Here is a 15,320-nt window from a genome sequence, read left to right on the forward strand (position 1 = left end):
TGTGCAATGTGGAATTCGTTTACAGCTTTCTCAAGCAGTTTGTGATGCATTTTGGAAACAGGAGATGAGCCCCTGGTCTAATGCACCACCTGCCTTGAGAAACCCGTTCTAAAAGACTTACTTTTAGTCATTATTTTATTTGGGTAGCACACATATTCTGAATGTTTTCATCAGAATTCAAATGAGCCATTTTAATATAGATTAATCTAGATTCATTCCAAGATTACAGTGAGATTAATCTAGATTAAAAAAAAATGTATCTATGCCTACCACTAATTTTTACACAGAACATGACAGATGTAAATATAAAACATACCTGGGACAAACACGACCAAAAGCTGGTTAGTGTAGGCTACAAAGCATCAACGTTGCTCAGAAATCTTAAATGAACTCAACATAGATTCGGAGTTCACAAGCAGGTTAACATACACACGCATCACATTTATTCATCGCAAATAACACATTTGACTCTACTGACAGAACCAGGAACTGACAGGCAAATGAAGTAAACTTGTGTGTAATATTAGAGTCCAACCTTGCACTTGAAAAGAATCTAAACTCCGTTGATGACACAGCGCTTATTGATGCGACTTACCAGCAGTGAGAGATGTGAGACTCTGCTGCTAATGACATAACTCCGCCCACAATATCACACACACAAATGTGAGTGACTCAACAGCCACCCAGTGTTGAGTTTCCCCCAATTAATGCATGAATTTAACAGCATTATTTAAACTCCATTACATATGTATATATATAATGGTATTTATACAGATAATGAACGTACACAGGCCCTCTGCCGGAGTGTTACTTGTTCTCGAGTCAAGAACCGGTTGCATCGTTTTTTCAGATCACCAGTACACTGAACCGAGAACCGTTTCTGTTGTACGCGTCCGATTCGTGAACCGAGGAGCTGATGATACTGCGCTTGTGTGATTCAGCGTGAAGCAGACTGACACACAGAGCACGCCTGAACCGAACTGATTCTTTTGGTGATTGATTCTGAACTGATTCTGTGTTAGTGTTATGATCTCTGTCCACTGGAACGCTATCGCTTTTAAAATGGGTTATTTAAAACAATTACTTATCAAACAGATGGAATTAGAAATAAAGGCCTGCCTCTAATAAAAGCCTGCTTCAAATAAAAGCCTGTTACCTTCTGCAGTTCAGGTAAATAAAGGGCCCGGCTTTTATTTGAGGAATTACGTTACTTTTTCTATCTACAGTATCATGTTAATACTAGGTTTTACAATGTTGGCAACTTATTAATCTGTTTCTGTTGTTTTTCTTCCTATAGATGAAGGCTTCACATGGACTGAACATTTTCTGTATTATAACCGCAGGCATTGCCATTGTTTTAATTTCACTGGATTTGGCTTTAGGGGGATTCAGCACTTGCTACTACAGTTATAGCTGTGATGATTCAGACAGAAAGTATAAGGTGTGTCAGCAAACTTTATATTCACATTTATTTAGTAATTACTGTAAGATCTCTGTGTGGTCAGTACACAAGCATTAATCTGCACTCATCTGTTCACTCTTATCATTTTCAGAAGTAGTCTTTAGATAATTAAATTAAATTTAAGTTTATTTGCATAGCACTTTTCACGATGCAAATCGTTGCAAAGCAGCTTTCCAGAAAATTAAAATTTCTACATTATATTTACCAATAGCTTATCAGTGGTGACTATCTCAAGTAGATATTTACAATGCAAGAAGTCATTGGCATTATTCATCAATTGTAAACTCAGTCAAGTTTGAATTATGAGAGCCAGATTTACTAACAGCTTGTGTCAGTGAAAAGACTATTTTGGTGTAAAAATAAAAAACAAGAAAACTACTGTTTACTTAAGACCGGTAGTGAGAAATTAGCGATGGAAAGGCATTGACGCAGTTGTTACTGCAACTGACATTACTGCAGATAAATTTGTAGGAGTTTACATTTCAGAGACAACATTTATGTGAGGATACTTTTTAAAGGCAACTTAAGGTTTGCACTAGTCAATTTACTGGTATTTCCACCATAATTTAATTTAATGTCCACAAAATGCATGTCTTAAACCAGATGCTAATGGGGTTATTACACAACAGAATTCAGTATTCTGTTAAACAGGTCTTGTCACTTTTGGTTCAAGAGTTTTGTATGTGCTTCATTAAACATGGAGCTGTTTTACTCAAGACACCTTCAAAGGAGTTACCAAAGATGATCAAAACCAATGTCCATCACATATACAGACTATCTAAAGGTTTTAAAAAATTGTTTTTAAATTCTTTTCATTAACAATTTGATATTAAAATTGAATAAAATGTCATCAAAAATGTGTAATGTGATATATCATGGTAATGGATATGCACAATATTGTCATTGTGGGCACTTCTAAATACCGTGAGCAATTATACATTAAAAATTACTCCGACTTTGGAAAGCATTTTAAGAATACTATTCCCATCAACAGGTAAAAATGCACAATACTGCTGTATGCTGCTTGAAAGACGTTTGCGCTCTGATGTTAAAGCACGCATGATAGATGCGCTGAATGAAATGACATTTACTCTCCGACAGCAGATGGAGATAAACTGCAGAAAGTGCAGCCCTTACCTGGAAACCCCATAAATAAAGCAGCTGCTACTTTCTAAAATTAAATATATTTAAATAGCCATTCAGATTTGTGTATTCACTATGGTGTTCATCACAGCGCCAAATATTTAAATATTTAGACTTTTTTTTTTTCATTTTAATCTGGACTAAAACATGCCCTAGATATTGTTTGAGAGTGTTTTGATTCTTGATTGTTCATTTACACTTTACATAAGGCCTGATTAGTTAACATTAGTTAATTCATTAGTTAACAAACTGCCAATGAATATCTTCTGAACATTCATTAATCTTAGGTATTCCAATACTTAATAACATGTTGTTCAAATCAAAAGTTGTAACTGTGTTATTTAATTAGCTAACTTGAACTAAAACTTGTATTTTTTAACAAAGATTAATAACTTCTGTAGCAAATGTAGCGATTGCTCATTGTGAATCTTAATGCATTAAAGGGATAGTTAACCCAAAAATGAATATTTGATGTTCATCTGCTTACCCCCAGGGCATCCAAGATGAAGGTGACTTTGTTTCTTCAGTAGAACGCAAATTATGATGTTTAGCTTCAGGTGTTGCAGCCTATCAGTCGTAGCATGCTTGGCAAATGGTAATGGAATCTATGAGAGAGAAAAAAACATAAACAGACAAATCCAAATTAAACCCTATGGCTCACAATGATACATTGATGTGTAAAGACACAAAACAATCAGTCTGTGCAAGAAACTGAACAGTATTTATATCTTTTTTTTTTACCTCTGATTCACGCAGTGTCCATACTGTTAGAACTCTTGAGAACACGTTTACAGTACAAAACAATTGAGGCATCAACTTCTTCTTGCTTTAACTCCTAATTGAGATTGTAGATAGAGTGTTAATGGGCCATTTGAGAGAAAGGGGTCTCTAATTGTGTTCATGTTGATTTTTCTCTCAGAATCTCTTCAGAGGAATCAGAGGAATATTCCTGATATTTGCCTTGCTGGAGTTTATCATCTCCATGTATCTGTTAACATTTGCCCGTAAAGAAAAAGCCTGCCGTTCTCGTTCTCAGGTGAGTAATATCAATTTCTGTAAAAAATAAATAAAATAAATAAAATAAATAAAATAAAAATATATAAATAAATAAAATAAAAATATTTGTGAAATACTCCAGTCCACCCTGTTACATTGGTGCTACTTGACCTTTAACCCTTTGAGGTCTAAGGGTATTTTTGGGGCCTGGAGAAGTTTTGTCATGCCCTGACATTTGTGCTTTTTTCAGTTTCTTATAGATATCTAATGGTAAAAGTGTAATCTCACTGTAATCAGCACAAACTGGGCTATAATAATATGTGAGTAGCATGTATGTACATAAAAAAAATGTTATGCGTGGTTAGTGAAAAACTAAAAATGTGAACTGGAGCTTGTAGCCTAGAATTTTTCTTTCTAAATTATGTGAAAATCATCTTGTTTACTCACTTACAGAAAACAATATATTGATTTAAATTTTCTGAGACACTTTTTATGGGTAAGAGTCTTATGTGAGTAAGTGTCAACTACCATGAATATCATTGTGATTTACACCTGAGAAGACAAAGGCCTGCATAATGAGCTGCATAATGAGCCTCTCAGTCAGCTGTGTCACTGTGAGTGAGGAGTTAAAAGAAAGAATTTGAGGACAAAATAAATGTATATCATTTTATGTTTGTAGTTTATTTAGAATATATTTAATTATCCCACAACATAATTTAATATCCACTTGGGGAAGCAGTTAAACAGTTTATTAGGAACAATCAAAGCTGACTTTCAAACTAATTTTTTGCATCATTACTCCAGTCACACAATCCTTCAGAAATCCTTTTAACAATCTGATTTTCTAAAAAAAAACAAAAAACATTTATTGTTATCATTATAATTATTATTATTAATAATGTTGAAAAGAGCTGAGAATATTTTTTCGAAAGAACATCAGTTTGTTACATTTGTTACAGTTATCTATTTGTTACATTTATATTATTTACATCAATATTTTGAATGGTATAGTATTGTATTTGTTATTGAAACTTTATAATGTTTCTGTAACGACAGACAAAAGAGGAGGAAGCAATTGCAGGCAATCAGATGTTGTTTATTGATAAGGAATGTCCAGAGTGTTGGCAATGGCAAGGAAGGTCTACGGTGGCGTGCGAAGAGCGGGATGGTGAAGTCAGCGGTGCAGGTGAAGGTGGTCAATGGTTAGAACCAGGAACAGACCGGAACACTGACACGCGGACGACAACACGAATCCAACCAGCACACAAACACGGAAGACGGTAATCCAGTTTGTACGTGGAGACATAAGAGAGGATCTGACAACAGAGAGAGAGCGAGGTGAGTATAAGTAGCAGAGGTATGATGACGATCAGCTGGAGCGAGACAATCAACACCCAGGTGATGACAATCAACTAAACGAACACATGGAGACAACGTAAGTACAAAAACAATAACAAAACATGACACGGAGGAAACACTGGATTTCCTACCGTGACAGTACCCTCTCCCCTAGGACGTCACCTGACGTTCCCAGCCTGCTTTACCTGTAGATTGTAATCATCTATAAGGTGGTGATCCAATATGTCCCGAGCAGGAACCCAACTCCTCTCCTCCGGACCGTAACCTTCCCAATCCACCAAGTACTGAAAACCGCGTCCCCTCCGTCTAGAGTCCAGAATACGATTAACCAAATAGGTGGTTTCCCCATTAACGAGACGAGGCGGGGGGGGAACCGGAGCAGGCGGATTAAGACGGGAAGAAATCACCGATTTAATTTTGGAGACGTGGAACACGGGATGAATCCTCCTGTACGCCGGAGGAAGGCTAAGACGCACGGTAACCGGATTAATAATCTTGGTAATAGAAAACGGGCCAATAAATTTGGGAGCAAGTTTGTTAGAAACGGACCGCATAGGAATGTTCTGGGTAGAAAGCCACACTCTTTGACCGACGACGTAACGGGGAGGCTTCGACCGGTGGCGATCGGCCTTAGCCTTGGTGCGCGACCTAGCCTGGAGCAGAGCTCTGCGAGCTCTGGTCCAGGTGCGGTGACACCTCTGGACTAATGCGTGTGCGGTGGGGACCGAAACCTCGGATTCCGTACTGACAAAATTAGGTGGTTGGTACCCTAAACTACACTTAAATGGAGACATGCCCGTAGATGACACTGGCAAAGAATTGTGTGCGTACTCCACAACTGAGAGTTGCTGACACCAGGACGAAGGATTATTGGAAACCAAACATCGCAAAACCCTCTCGACATCCTGATTGGCTCGTTCGGTTTGACCATTGCTCTGGGGATGGAACCCGGAAGAAAGACTAACAGTCGCTCCTAACAATTTACAAAACTCTCGCCAAAATTTGGACACAAATTGGGGACCCCTGTCAGAAACCACGTCTGTCGGGAGGCCATGTATGCGGAAGACGTGGTCAATGACAGCTACCGCTGTTTCCTTGGCTGAAGGTAATTTGGGCAAGGGAATAAAATGAGTCGCCTTCGAGAACCGGTCCACTACGGTTAAAATCACCGTATTGCCTTTAGAGGGCGGGAGGGCGGTGATAAAATCTAGCGAAATGTGGGACCAGGGTCTTGAAGGGACAGACAGCGGTAAGAGTAACCCATCTGGAGGTCGATTGGAAGTCTTACCAATAGCGCAAACTGAACAAGCCAAGACGAAATCGTGGACGTCACGAGCCATACCAGGCCACCAAAATCGTTGCTTGACCAGAAATCTAGTTCTACTAACCCCTGGGTGACAAGCAACACTGGAACAATGACCCCACTGGAGAACGTCTGACCGTAACCTCTCCGGCACAAACAATCGGTTCGGTGGGCAACGAGCCGGGGGCGTTACCCCTTCTAAGGCGGTCAACACCTTCGATTCGACCTCCCATCTGAGCGCGGAGATAATGATGGTCCCCGGTAAAATGGGCTCGGGAGTAGCAGTACGATCGGAACGCTCAAAAAGACGGGATAAAGCATCGGGTTTGATGTTTTTGGAACCCGGCCGGTAAGAAAGTGTAAAATCGAAACGACCGAAAAACAATGCCCACCGAGCCTGCCTGGAGTTAAGTCTTTTGGCGGTTCTAATGTATTCGAGATTCTTATGGTCTGTCCATACAATGAAAGGTACACCCGACCCTTCAAGCCAGTGACGCCATTCTTCCAGTGCAAGTTTGACTGCCAACAACTCTCGATTGCCAATGTCATAATTAACTTCTGCAGGAGATAAACGGTGAGAATAATACGCGCACGGATGCACCTTTCCGTCTGAGGATGCGCGTTGGGATAACACTGCTCCTACCCCCACCTCTGACGCGTCGACCTCCACTATGAATTGACGTGAGCGATCAGGGGTGACGAGAATGGGAGCTGAAACAAAGCAGCTTTTCAGTTTGGCAAACGCAGCCTCAGCTGCGTCTGACCACCTGAACGTCAAACTAGGGGAGGTCAAGGCGGTCAGAGGAGCGGCTAGTTGGCTGAAATTGCGAATGAAACGCCGGTAAAAATTGGCGAACCCCAGAAATCTCTGCAGGGCCTTGCGAGACTCAGGGGATGGCCAATTTACCACAGCCTTAACCTTCTCAGGATCCATGCGAACACCCTCAGTCGAAATGATGTGTCCTAGAAAAGAAACAGACTGTGCATGAAAAACGCATTTCTCCGCCTTGACAAACAATCCATTCTCTAGCAACCGCAGAAGCACTCGTCGTACGTGTTGCACGTGTTCCTGGAGAGACGAAGAAAAGATCAATATGTCATCCAGGTAAACATATATGAACAGATCGACCATGTCTCGCAACACGTCATTAACGAGTGCTTGAAAGACTGCCGGCGAGTTGGTTAGCCCGAACGGCATAACGCAGTACTCAAAATGGCCTCTAGGGGTGTTAAAGGCAGTCTTCCACTCATCCCCCTCCCTGATGCGGACCAAATGATAAGCATTACGTAAGTCCAATTTAGTGAAAACGGACGCTCCCTGCAACCTCTCAAAAGCTGAAGACATAAGCGGCAAAGGATAGGTATTCTTTACCGTTATGTTGTTCAGCCCTCGGTAGTCAATGCAAGGTCGCAAGGATCCGTCCTTCTTTCCCACAAAAAAGAACCCCGCCCCCGCTGGAGAAGAGGAAGGGCGGATAAACCCCGTTGCTAGAGAACTGGATATATATTTCTCCATGGCCGCCGTCTCTGGAACAGACAAAGAATATAACTTGCCCTTAGGCGGAGAAGTACCTGGCAATAACTCTATCGCACAGTCATAGGGACGATGAGGAGGAAGAGAATCAGCACGAGACTTACTGAACACCTCCTTCAGGTCGTGGTACTCCGCGGGCACGCTAGCCAAATCCACTGCTTCCCCCTGAAACACAGACTCAGAAACATTAACACCAGCAGACAAAAGACAAGACAAATGACATTCCTCGCTCCAGCTAACCACAGATCCAAGGCGCCAATTGATGCTGGGGTTGTGTTTCTGAAGCCAGGTGTGACCGAGAACGATGGGGGATGAAGGTGAGTCCGTAATGTAGAATGATATCTCCTCTGTATGATTGCCAGAGGTGGTGAGGGAAACAGGTAAGGTGGTCTGAGTGATGACTGGTAGTCTGTGTCCATTGAGAGCAAAGGGTGCAATGGGGTGTTTGAGGGAGGTGAGAGGAATGTTGAGCTTACTAGCGAACTGGAAGTCCATGAAATTACCCTCTGCCCCAGAATCCAACAAGGCGTGATGCTCGAGTGCGTGGGTGGACCACCGTAGACTCACCGGAAGGAGTGTCGATGTAGAAGAGGTCTTTCTGGCAGAGATCCCACCCGATAGTAGCCTCCGTCTTACTATCGGGCTTGGTCTTTTACCGGACAACGCTGGATGTGATGTTCTTGACTGCCGCAGTATAAACATAGTCCCAGGGATCTCCGCCTGATCCTCTCCTCCCGGGAGAGCCGAGCTCGCCCCACCTGCATGGGTTCAAGATCTCCCGGTGGGCTGACCGCAACATCTGAGCGCTGATACTGGGCCTCCGGTCTGTTCGTGAGAACTGCTCTCCCCCTCCGTCTGGTGGCTTGATCGAGTCGATTCTCCACTCTGATGGTTAGGTCAATCAGACTGTTGAGAGAAGTGGGGAGCTCGACGGCGCGGATCTCCTGTTGGATGCGGTCAGCCAACCCATGCAGGAAGTGATCCCACTGCGCCTCCTCGTTCCACTTACACTCCGCCGCCAGGGTGCGGAACTCAATCGAATAGTCAGAAACGGACCTTTCCCCCTGACGTAGGTCCGTGAGAAGCCAAGCCGCTTCCCTCCCGGCGGCGGAGCGGTCGAAGACCCGTCTCATCTCTTCCGAAAGTGCGTGGAACGAGGCACAGCAGCTGTCTTGGTTCTCCCACACCGCCGTCCCCCAGAGGGCAGCCCTTCCCGTAAGTAGAGATAAGACGAATGCCACCTTCATTTCCTCGGTGTAGAACGTGCGGGGCTGCAGGGCGAAGTGCAGAGAACAATGAGACAAAAAAGATCGACAGAACTCTGGCTCACCCGTATATTTCTCCGGGATGGGGAGGCGTGGATCGGGCTGGGAAATCCCCCCGGAGACGATCGGCGGTGTGGGTGGCGTGGGAGGCGCAGCGGGTGACGATTGTTGTTGTTGTTGCGTCTGGAGAACGAGCTCGGACACCTTCGTCACCATTGCTTGGAAGGCTCGACCCATCTCATCTATCGCCTTGTCTTGACGATCCATACGACCCACAGCTCGTTGCAGAAATTCTTCGAGATGAGATGGGGAGCGATCGCCTGCTGCTTCCATGATGGTCAGATCCTACTGTAACGACAGACAAAAGAGGAGGAAGCAATTGCAGGCAATCAGATGTTGTTTATTGATAAGGAATGTCCAGAGTGTTGGCAATGGCAAGGAAGGTCTACGGTGGCGTGCGAAGAGCGGGATGGTGAAGTCAGCGGTGCAGGTGAAGGTGGTCAATGGTTAGAACCAGGAACAGACCGGAACACTGACACGCGGACGACAACACGAATCCAACCAGCACACAAACACGGAAGACGGTAATCCAGTTTGTACGTGGAGACATAAGAGAGGATCTGACAACAGAGAGAGAGCGAGGTGAGTATAAGTAGCAGAGGTATGATGACGATCAGCTGGAGCGAGACAATCAACACCCAGGTGATGACAATCAACTAAACGAACACATGGAGACAACGTAAGTACAAAAACAATAACAAAACATGACACGGAGGAAACACTGGATTTCCTACCGTGACAGTTTCATTTGATTATACATTTAGTCAGGAAATTTGTAATGTTTGTAAAAGGTCTAGTAAAAAGTTTATACATTATGTGAAAACTAGTACAAGTATATAAATAAATAAAAAGAGACTTGCTCATGTTTATGATCTCTCCTGAATAAAGTGTTTCATTCTTTTTTCTGAGGAAATCCAAATCTCAAATCCTGAGGTAATCCACATCCCATCTTTTTGGGGTGAATTATGTCTTATTCCTCTCATCGCGAAGCAAACAGTAAAATAAAAAATCTTGAACAGTCTGGCTGCTTTTTCTTATAATATAATAGTAATAATAAATGTTGAGATTATTAATCAAAAAGCTAGTCTAATTTGTTTGCAAATTCTGTGTTTCAGCATGTCTAATTATTTGAATGCATAAAAAAGCTTATGATTTTTCCCCCCCCCAAAAAATCTGTGTTGTGTATGAAAAAAATTCTGGTTATCAAATCAAGTCATGAAACATTAATTTAATTTGCCTTTTAATTACTGAAAATTAAGCAAACTTATTTTTTGGCAAACAAATGGGATTTACTATTAAAATTAAAACATGGAAGAAATGTTGTGTGGTTATTCCTTGAAAAATAATGTTTGTTTCATTTTAGTAGTAACAGTAGACTATGTACATTCTGATGAACAATAGACTACAAAACCAAACCGGACTTTAATTTTGATGGGTAGCCGTGAATACCCTTACAGTTCTAATGGTCAGATGCTCATGAATTCTCTCTCAGAGTAGTTTTGGAGATGCTGTTCATGTGTTTACATCCCCATTAAGTGACAAGGCAGATGCTGAAATCACTGCGAGCGTCACGCTCTTCAGTAACGTTATATGTGCAAAAAAAATTAAACCTCGCATTTGTGCCATTCATTAACAGAGTCATGCAGGACATGCAGGAATCATATTTAAATCGACTCTTACGGCTTTAAAGTTATAGATAATAGTCCATATCATGATTTGATTTAAGTGTAATGACCTACTTTTGATCAATTAGTTCATTATTCTTGTATTCTTGAACACTTGGTAATTATCTAATCAAAATAAAAGCAGTGGCTGAGCCTAGGAGAACTCACCTTTGTCACACACTCTTGGATGAGTCACGTTCAATTAAACAGTTAATTAAACAAAAAAACAGTTTAATTATTCACCAAACAGACACAAGTTTACTTCAAGAATGAACAATGAGGCATAGATAAGTTTGAAGTTCATTGGAAAAAAAAACTATCTATATGATCTATATTATAGCTCTATAAATGAAGCATACAGACTTTATTAAAGCCACAAAAAGACAAACATTTCAATATAAAATGTATTATGTACATTAACAATGGTTTGAGGTGAATGTAATGTAATTGAAGATAAAACCATGTGAATGGCGCTCTGAGGCGAGACAGGATTTCCTGTCAGCTGCATTTAAATCACACTGTATAATGAAAACAGACCCTTCTCAGCCACTCCAGCAACGGACACAACCCGGAAAACTATCGGCATGGATTTTTGCTTTTTTCATCAATCAACTATGGACAAAACCGATACATCTTTCGACCTCTAGTCATAACTGTTTTTTCTTCTCCTCATTTTGGAATTATTTATTGGTGGCCCATTATGCCCTTTTTACAAGATGTAAAAGAAATCTATGATGTTCCCATGTATGTGTATGTGAAGTTTTAGCTCAAAATAACCTACAGATAATATTTTTATAACTTGTTAAAATTGCTTTAGGGTATGAGTTTAGGGTATGAGTCAAAACATGTTTTTATTTCTCTCTTTAAATGCAAATGAGCTGGTGCTCCCGGCCCTCTTTCAGAAGAGGGTGGATCTTCAAGAGCTCATACTACGGCATATCAGCAAAAACATTCTCACGCACAGAGAATTAGGGATGGGGTATACACTTATTTCGATACTTTTAATAGCCAGTATCATCAGCATATATACCGATACGATACTTCTAAACTGAACTTTTAAATTATGAAGTTCATTAAAATATTTAGAATACAATGGGTAATAACACCTACTTAACTTCATATTTGAAATGCATTTTAACATTCAATATGACTTATAAGCAACTTATTAGGTAATGTTTTTTGTTAACAATATGGTCAAAATAAGTTTACAGTAGTGGTAACCATGGAAATCTACAAATACTATAGTTAAACTATGGTCTCTTTAGGTTCATTGTCATAAGGAACTGCCATTATTTGGCTGTTGCATGCATAAAATGTAACATTTTTATTCAGTGTATGATCTATACAGAATAGAACATGAGCAATATCAACTTTTAACATTCAAATTTAAATAAATGTACTGCAAAAACTAGGGCACAGTTTCAATATGTTTATTGTGAAATAACTCAAGTTTTTTTCTTCATTGTTCTGGGATGCCGTTCCCAAAAATATAAATGCTTTCTTGTTATAGGCTACTTTGGGGAAACAAAAACTCTATTTAAATCAGAAGTGAGTGAATGCTTTTTGTAATTACTTGATTCTGCCTTGCAACATTTGCATGTGTTTGGTTCAGATGAGCAGGAAAATCCCTCCCACACTGCTAACATAGGTTATATGTCCAATTTAATGCATATTGTATGCATTATTTTTTGTTAAACTAAATCACTGGGAAATATAAAGACCTTAGTATCAATATTTTTTTATTTTAGTATTGATACTTTCAATACTTGCATCAGTATTGATATATCGATACTTCAGGATGGGTTGGCCTTTGCAAATAAACATTACACTATTAGTGCAAGCCTGTTATCATTCATCTAATTGTACTGAGCATAATAAATGTGTTTTTATGAAGTACGTTTGTATTACATTAATTTCACGTTGCCTTTGCATAATATCACAAAATGTTAAATAAAAAAAATAACCGTTAGTCCCACTTGTGATTATAAACTCGACAAATTCAAGAGATCACTTCACATTTCTTTAATATGCAGTTTTTAACTATCACATTCATATTTAAGATAATTCTGCTTGCATGTGAAGACAGCTTCAGTGAAAACCCACTCTGAACCCATCTCTTTTAGAGAACTACAGACCAGTTTCCCTTCTTCCTTTCATTGTAAAAACACTTGAATGAGCTGTGCTACTTAACGCATTACTTAAATTGCTGGATCTGTCCACTGCTTTTGACACGGTTAACCACCAGATCCTCCTTTAAACCCTATTGCCGAAGGGCCTCTCAGGAACCACACTCCGGTGGTTTGAGTCTTACCTCTCAGATAGTTCCTACAAGGTATTTTGGAAAGGTGAGGTGTCCATCTAACTACTGGGGTGCCTCAGGGCTCAGTTCTTGGACCACTTCTCTTCTCTGTCTACATGGCATCATTAGGTTCTGTCATTCAGAAACATGGCTTTTCATACCACTGCTATGCTGATGACACTCAGCTCTACCTCTCATTCCATCCAGATGATCTGATGTTTCTTTCGGAACATGCTGCACAACTCCTTGTTCAAGCTCTTGTTCTGTCCAGGCTGGACTATTGCAATGCTCTCTTGGCAGGTCTTCCAGCCAGTTCTATCAAACCTTTACAATTAATACAGAAAGCGGCAGCAAGATAAATTTTTAATGAGATGAAAAGAAAACATGTTACACCTCTGTTTATCAATTTGCATTGGTTACCAAAAGCTGCTCGCATAAAATGCAAGGCATTGATGTTTGCCAACAAAACCACTACTGGCTCTGTACTCCTTTACCCTAAATTCAGCTGAGTCCTTAGCAATCTCCAAGAACCAGCTTAAAACACATCTCTTCCATCTTTATTTGACCCTCACTATTCTACACTATTCTATTCTTTAAAAAAATAGAACTACCTTTCTAATCTTTTTGTATTCTATCCATTTTTCCTTTATTATAAAAATATAAAGAAGACCTATAACACTAGCTTTCTTTATTCTTTTTCTATTCTATTAGTTTTCTTTTTATGTATTATATTATTTAAAAGTAATACGCTTGCTGCGTATTGTTACAGCACTCATTGCTCTTTTGTTGTTTTTTATTGCTTCCATTGTCCTCATTGGATAAAAGCATCTGCTTTTGACTAAATGTGTATATATATATATATATATATATATATATATATATATATATATATATATATATATATATATATATATATCTATATATATATATCTATCACTGAGAAAGGAAGTTGATCATAATCTTTTTTTTTTAAATCTTGCAGATACCTGTGGTAAGCAGTTATTCCATTCATGGCCAACCTGCAGAGGCTCCTCCACAATACAGTGAAATATGAATTTAAAAAATAAAGTGGACAGTGTTTCCTTATGAAAACAAATATGGCAGTTTAATGTGATGTAATAAATAATACATTTATTGTTAAATATTACATCACATTATACTTCCATATTTGATAAAAGAATAACATTGAATATGTATATTATAATAAGTAAATATATTTTAACCTTTTTCAATATATGATAAGCATCGATTTCTTATTGTCACACCCCAGAAATGTTGGTTGCTTCTCCCTCATGCACCCATGGCCTAGTTTTTCCTGATAACGTCATTCAGTTCACCTGTCTTGTTAATTTTCATCTTTTGCCTGCGTATTTAGTTCTAGTCTGTCCTGTGTTTCCTCATCCTGTGTTCAGTTGCGCATGTGTTACTTGCCTGCCTGATGTGGATAACTTTTGTGTGGATTAATTAAAGATGTTATTCTTTTTCTTCATGTGCTTATTGTACACTGCACCCTTGACACTTGAGTATTATTCAATATTTTGTAATATATTAATGCAATGTATTATTCAATATTTTTTCAAAATAGTTAACCCCTTACTAGTCTCCCCATCCATTTTTCGGCATGGAGACAGAAATGACATACCCAAAATAAAAAGGTTTCTGCTCATGATTCTTTCTGACTAGATACATAATCAACATATGTTCACAATGCTGACACTCCAAAAAGTTTACAGGAATCAGAATTACTCAGACTGTTATGATAATAGAGATATATAAGTTCAAACATAAAAATAAACATATAGCTGCATGCAGCGATGGCGGGCTCAAGCCATTAGTGCAAACGCCACCCCGGTGGCATCCCGTAAAATGTGCCCAGCGAGCATATGCATTTATAGTAACCCTCTGGCTGTCAGGTTTTAAGGGATATAGCAATTAAAGGGTTAATCAGAACCATCAAGACTTTGAAAACACACACACAGAACAATATTCATTAAGAAACTGAAATTAAATGATTAATAACTATTTAAGTGTAAATATATAAATATTATAATTTAGATAAATGATAATAGTTGAGTTAATAACTGTTTTATTAACACATATTCCTGCTGTAATTCATGATAAAGTCATTTTTTTATATAAAAAAATTAGTAGTTGCCAGCCATCTATTTTTTTGAGCTCATCTAAAGTAAGGGACTGTTTATACATTTAAATCACTCACAAAGGAGATTTAAAGGA

The 15,320-nt window shown here is 39.4% G+C and overlaps 1 protein-coding gene across 1 annotated transcript in view; it reads left to right on the plus strand.

Moving 5' to 3' along the window:
* The window catches only part of LOC127956073 (membrane-spanning 4-domains subfamily A member 4A-like), a 33,923-nt gene extending 19,355 nt beyond the window's left edge, over positions 1 to 14,568 (plus strand). The window contains exons 5-7 of the mRNA XM_052553850.1: positions 1,298 to 1,441; positions 3,525 to 3,641; positions 14,068 to 14,568. Coding sequence (XP_052409810.1) covers positions 1,298 to 1,441; positions 3,525 to 3,641; positions 14,068 to 14,139 — 333 coding nt within the window. The 3' untranslated portion in view covers positions 14,140 to 14,568. The remainder of the gene's footprint in view (positions 1 to 1,297; positions 1,442 to 3,524; positions 3,642 to 14,067) is intronic.
* Positions 14,569 to 15,320: the final 752 nt, after the last annotated feature.

The sequence above is a fragment of the Carassius gibelio genome, chromosome B4, assembly GCF_023724105.1.
Source record: "Carassius gibelio isolate Cgi1373 ecotype wild population from Czech Republic chromosome B4, carGib1.2-hapl.c, whole genome shotgun sequence".
Lineage (NCBI taxonomy): Eukaryota > Metazoa > Chordata > Actinopteri > Cypriniformes > Cyprinidae > Carassius > Carassius gibelio.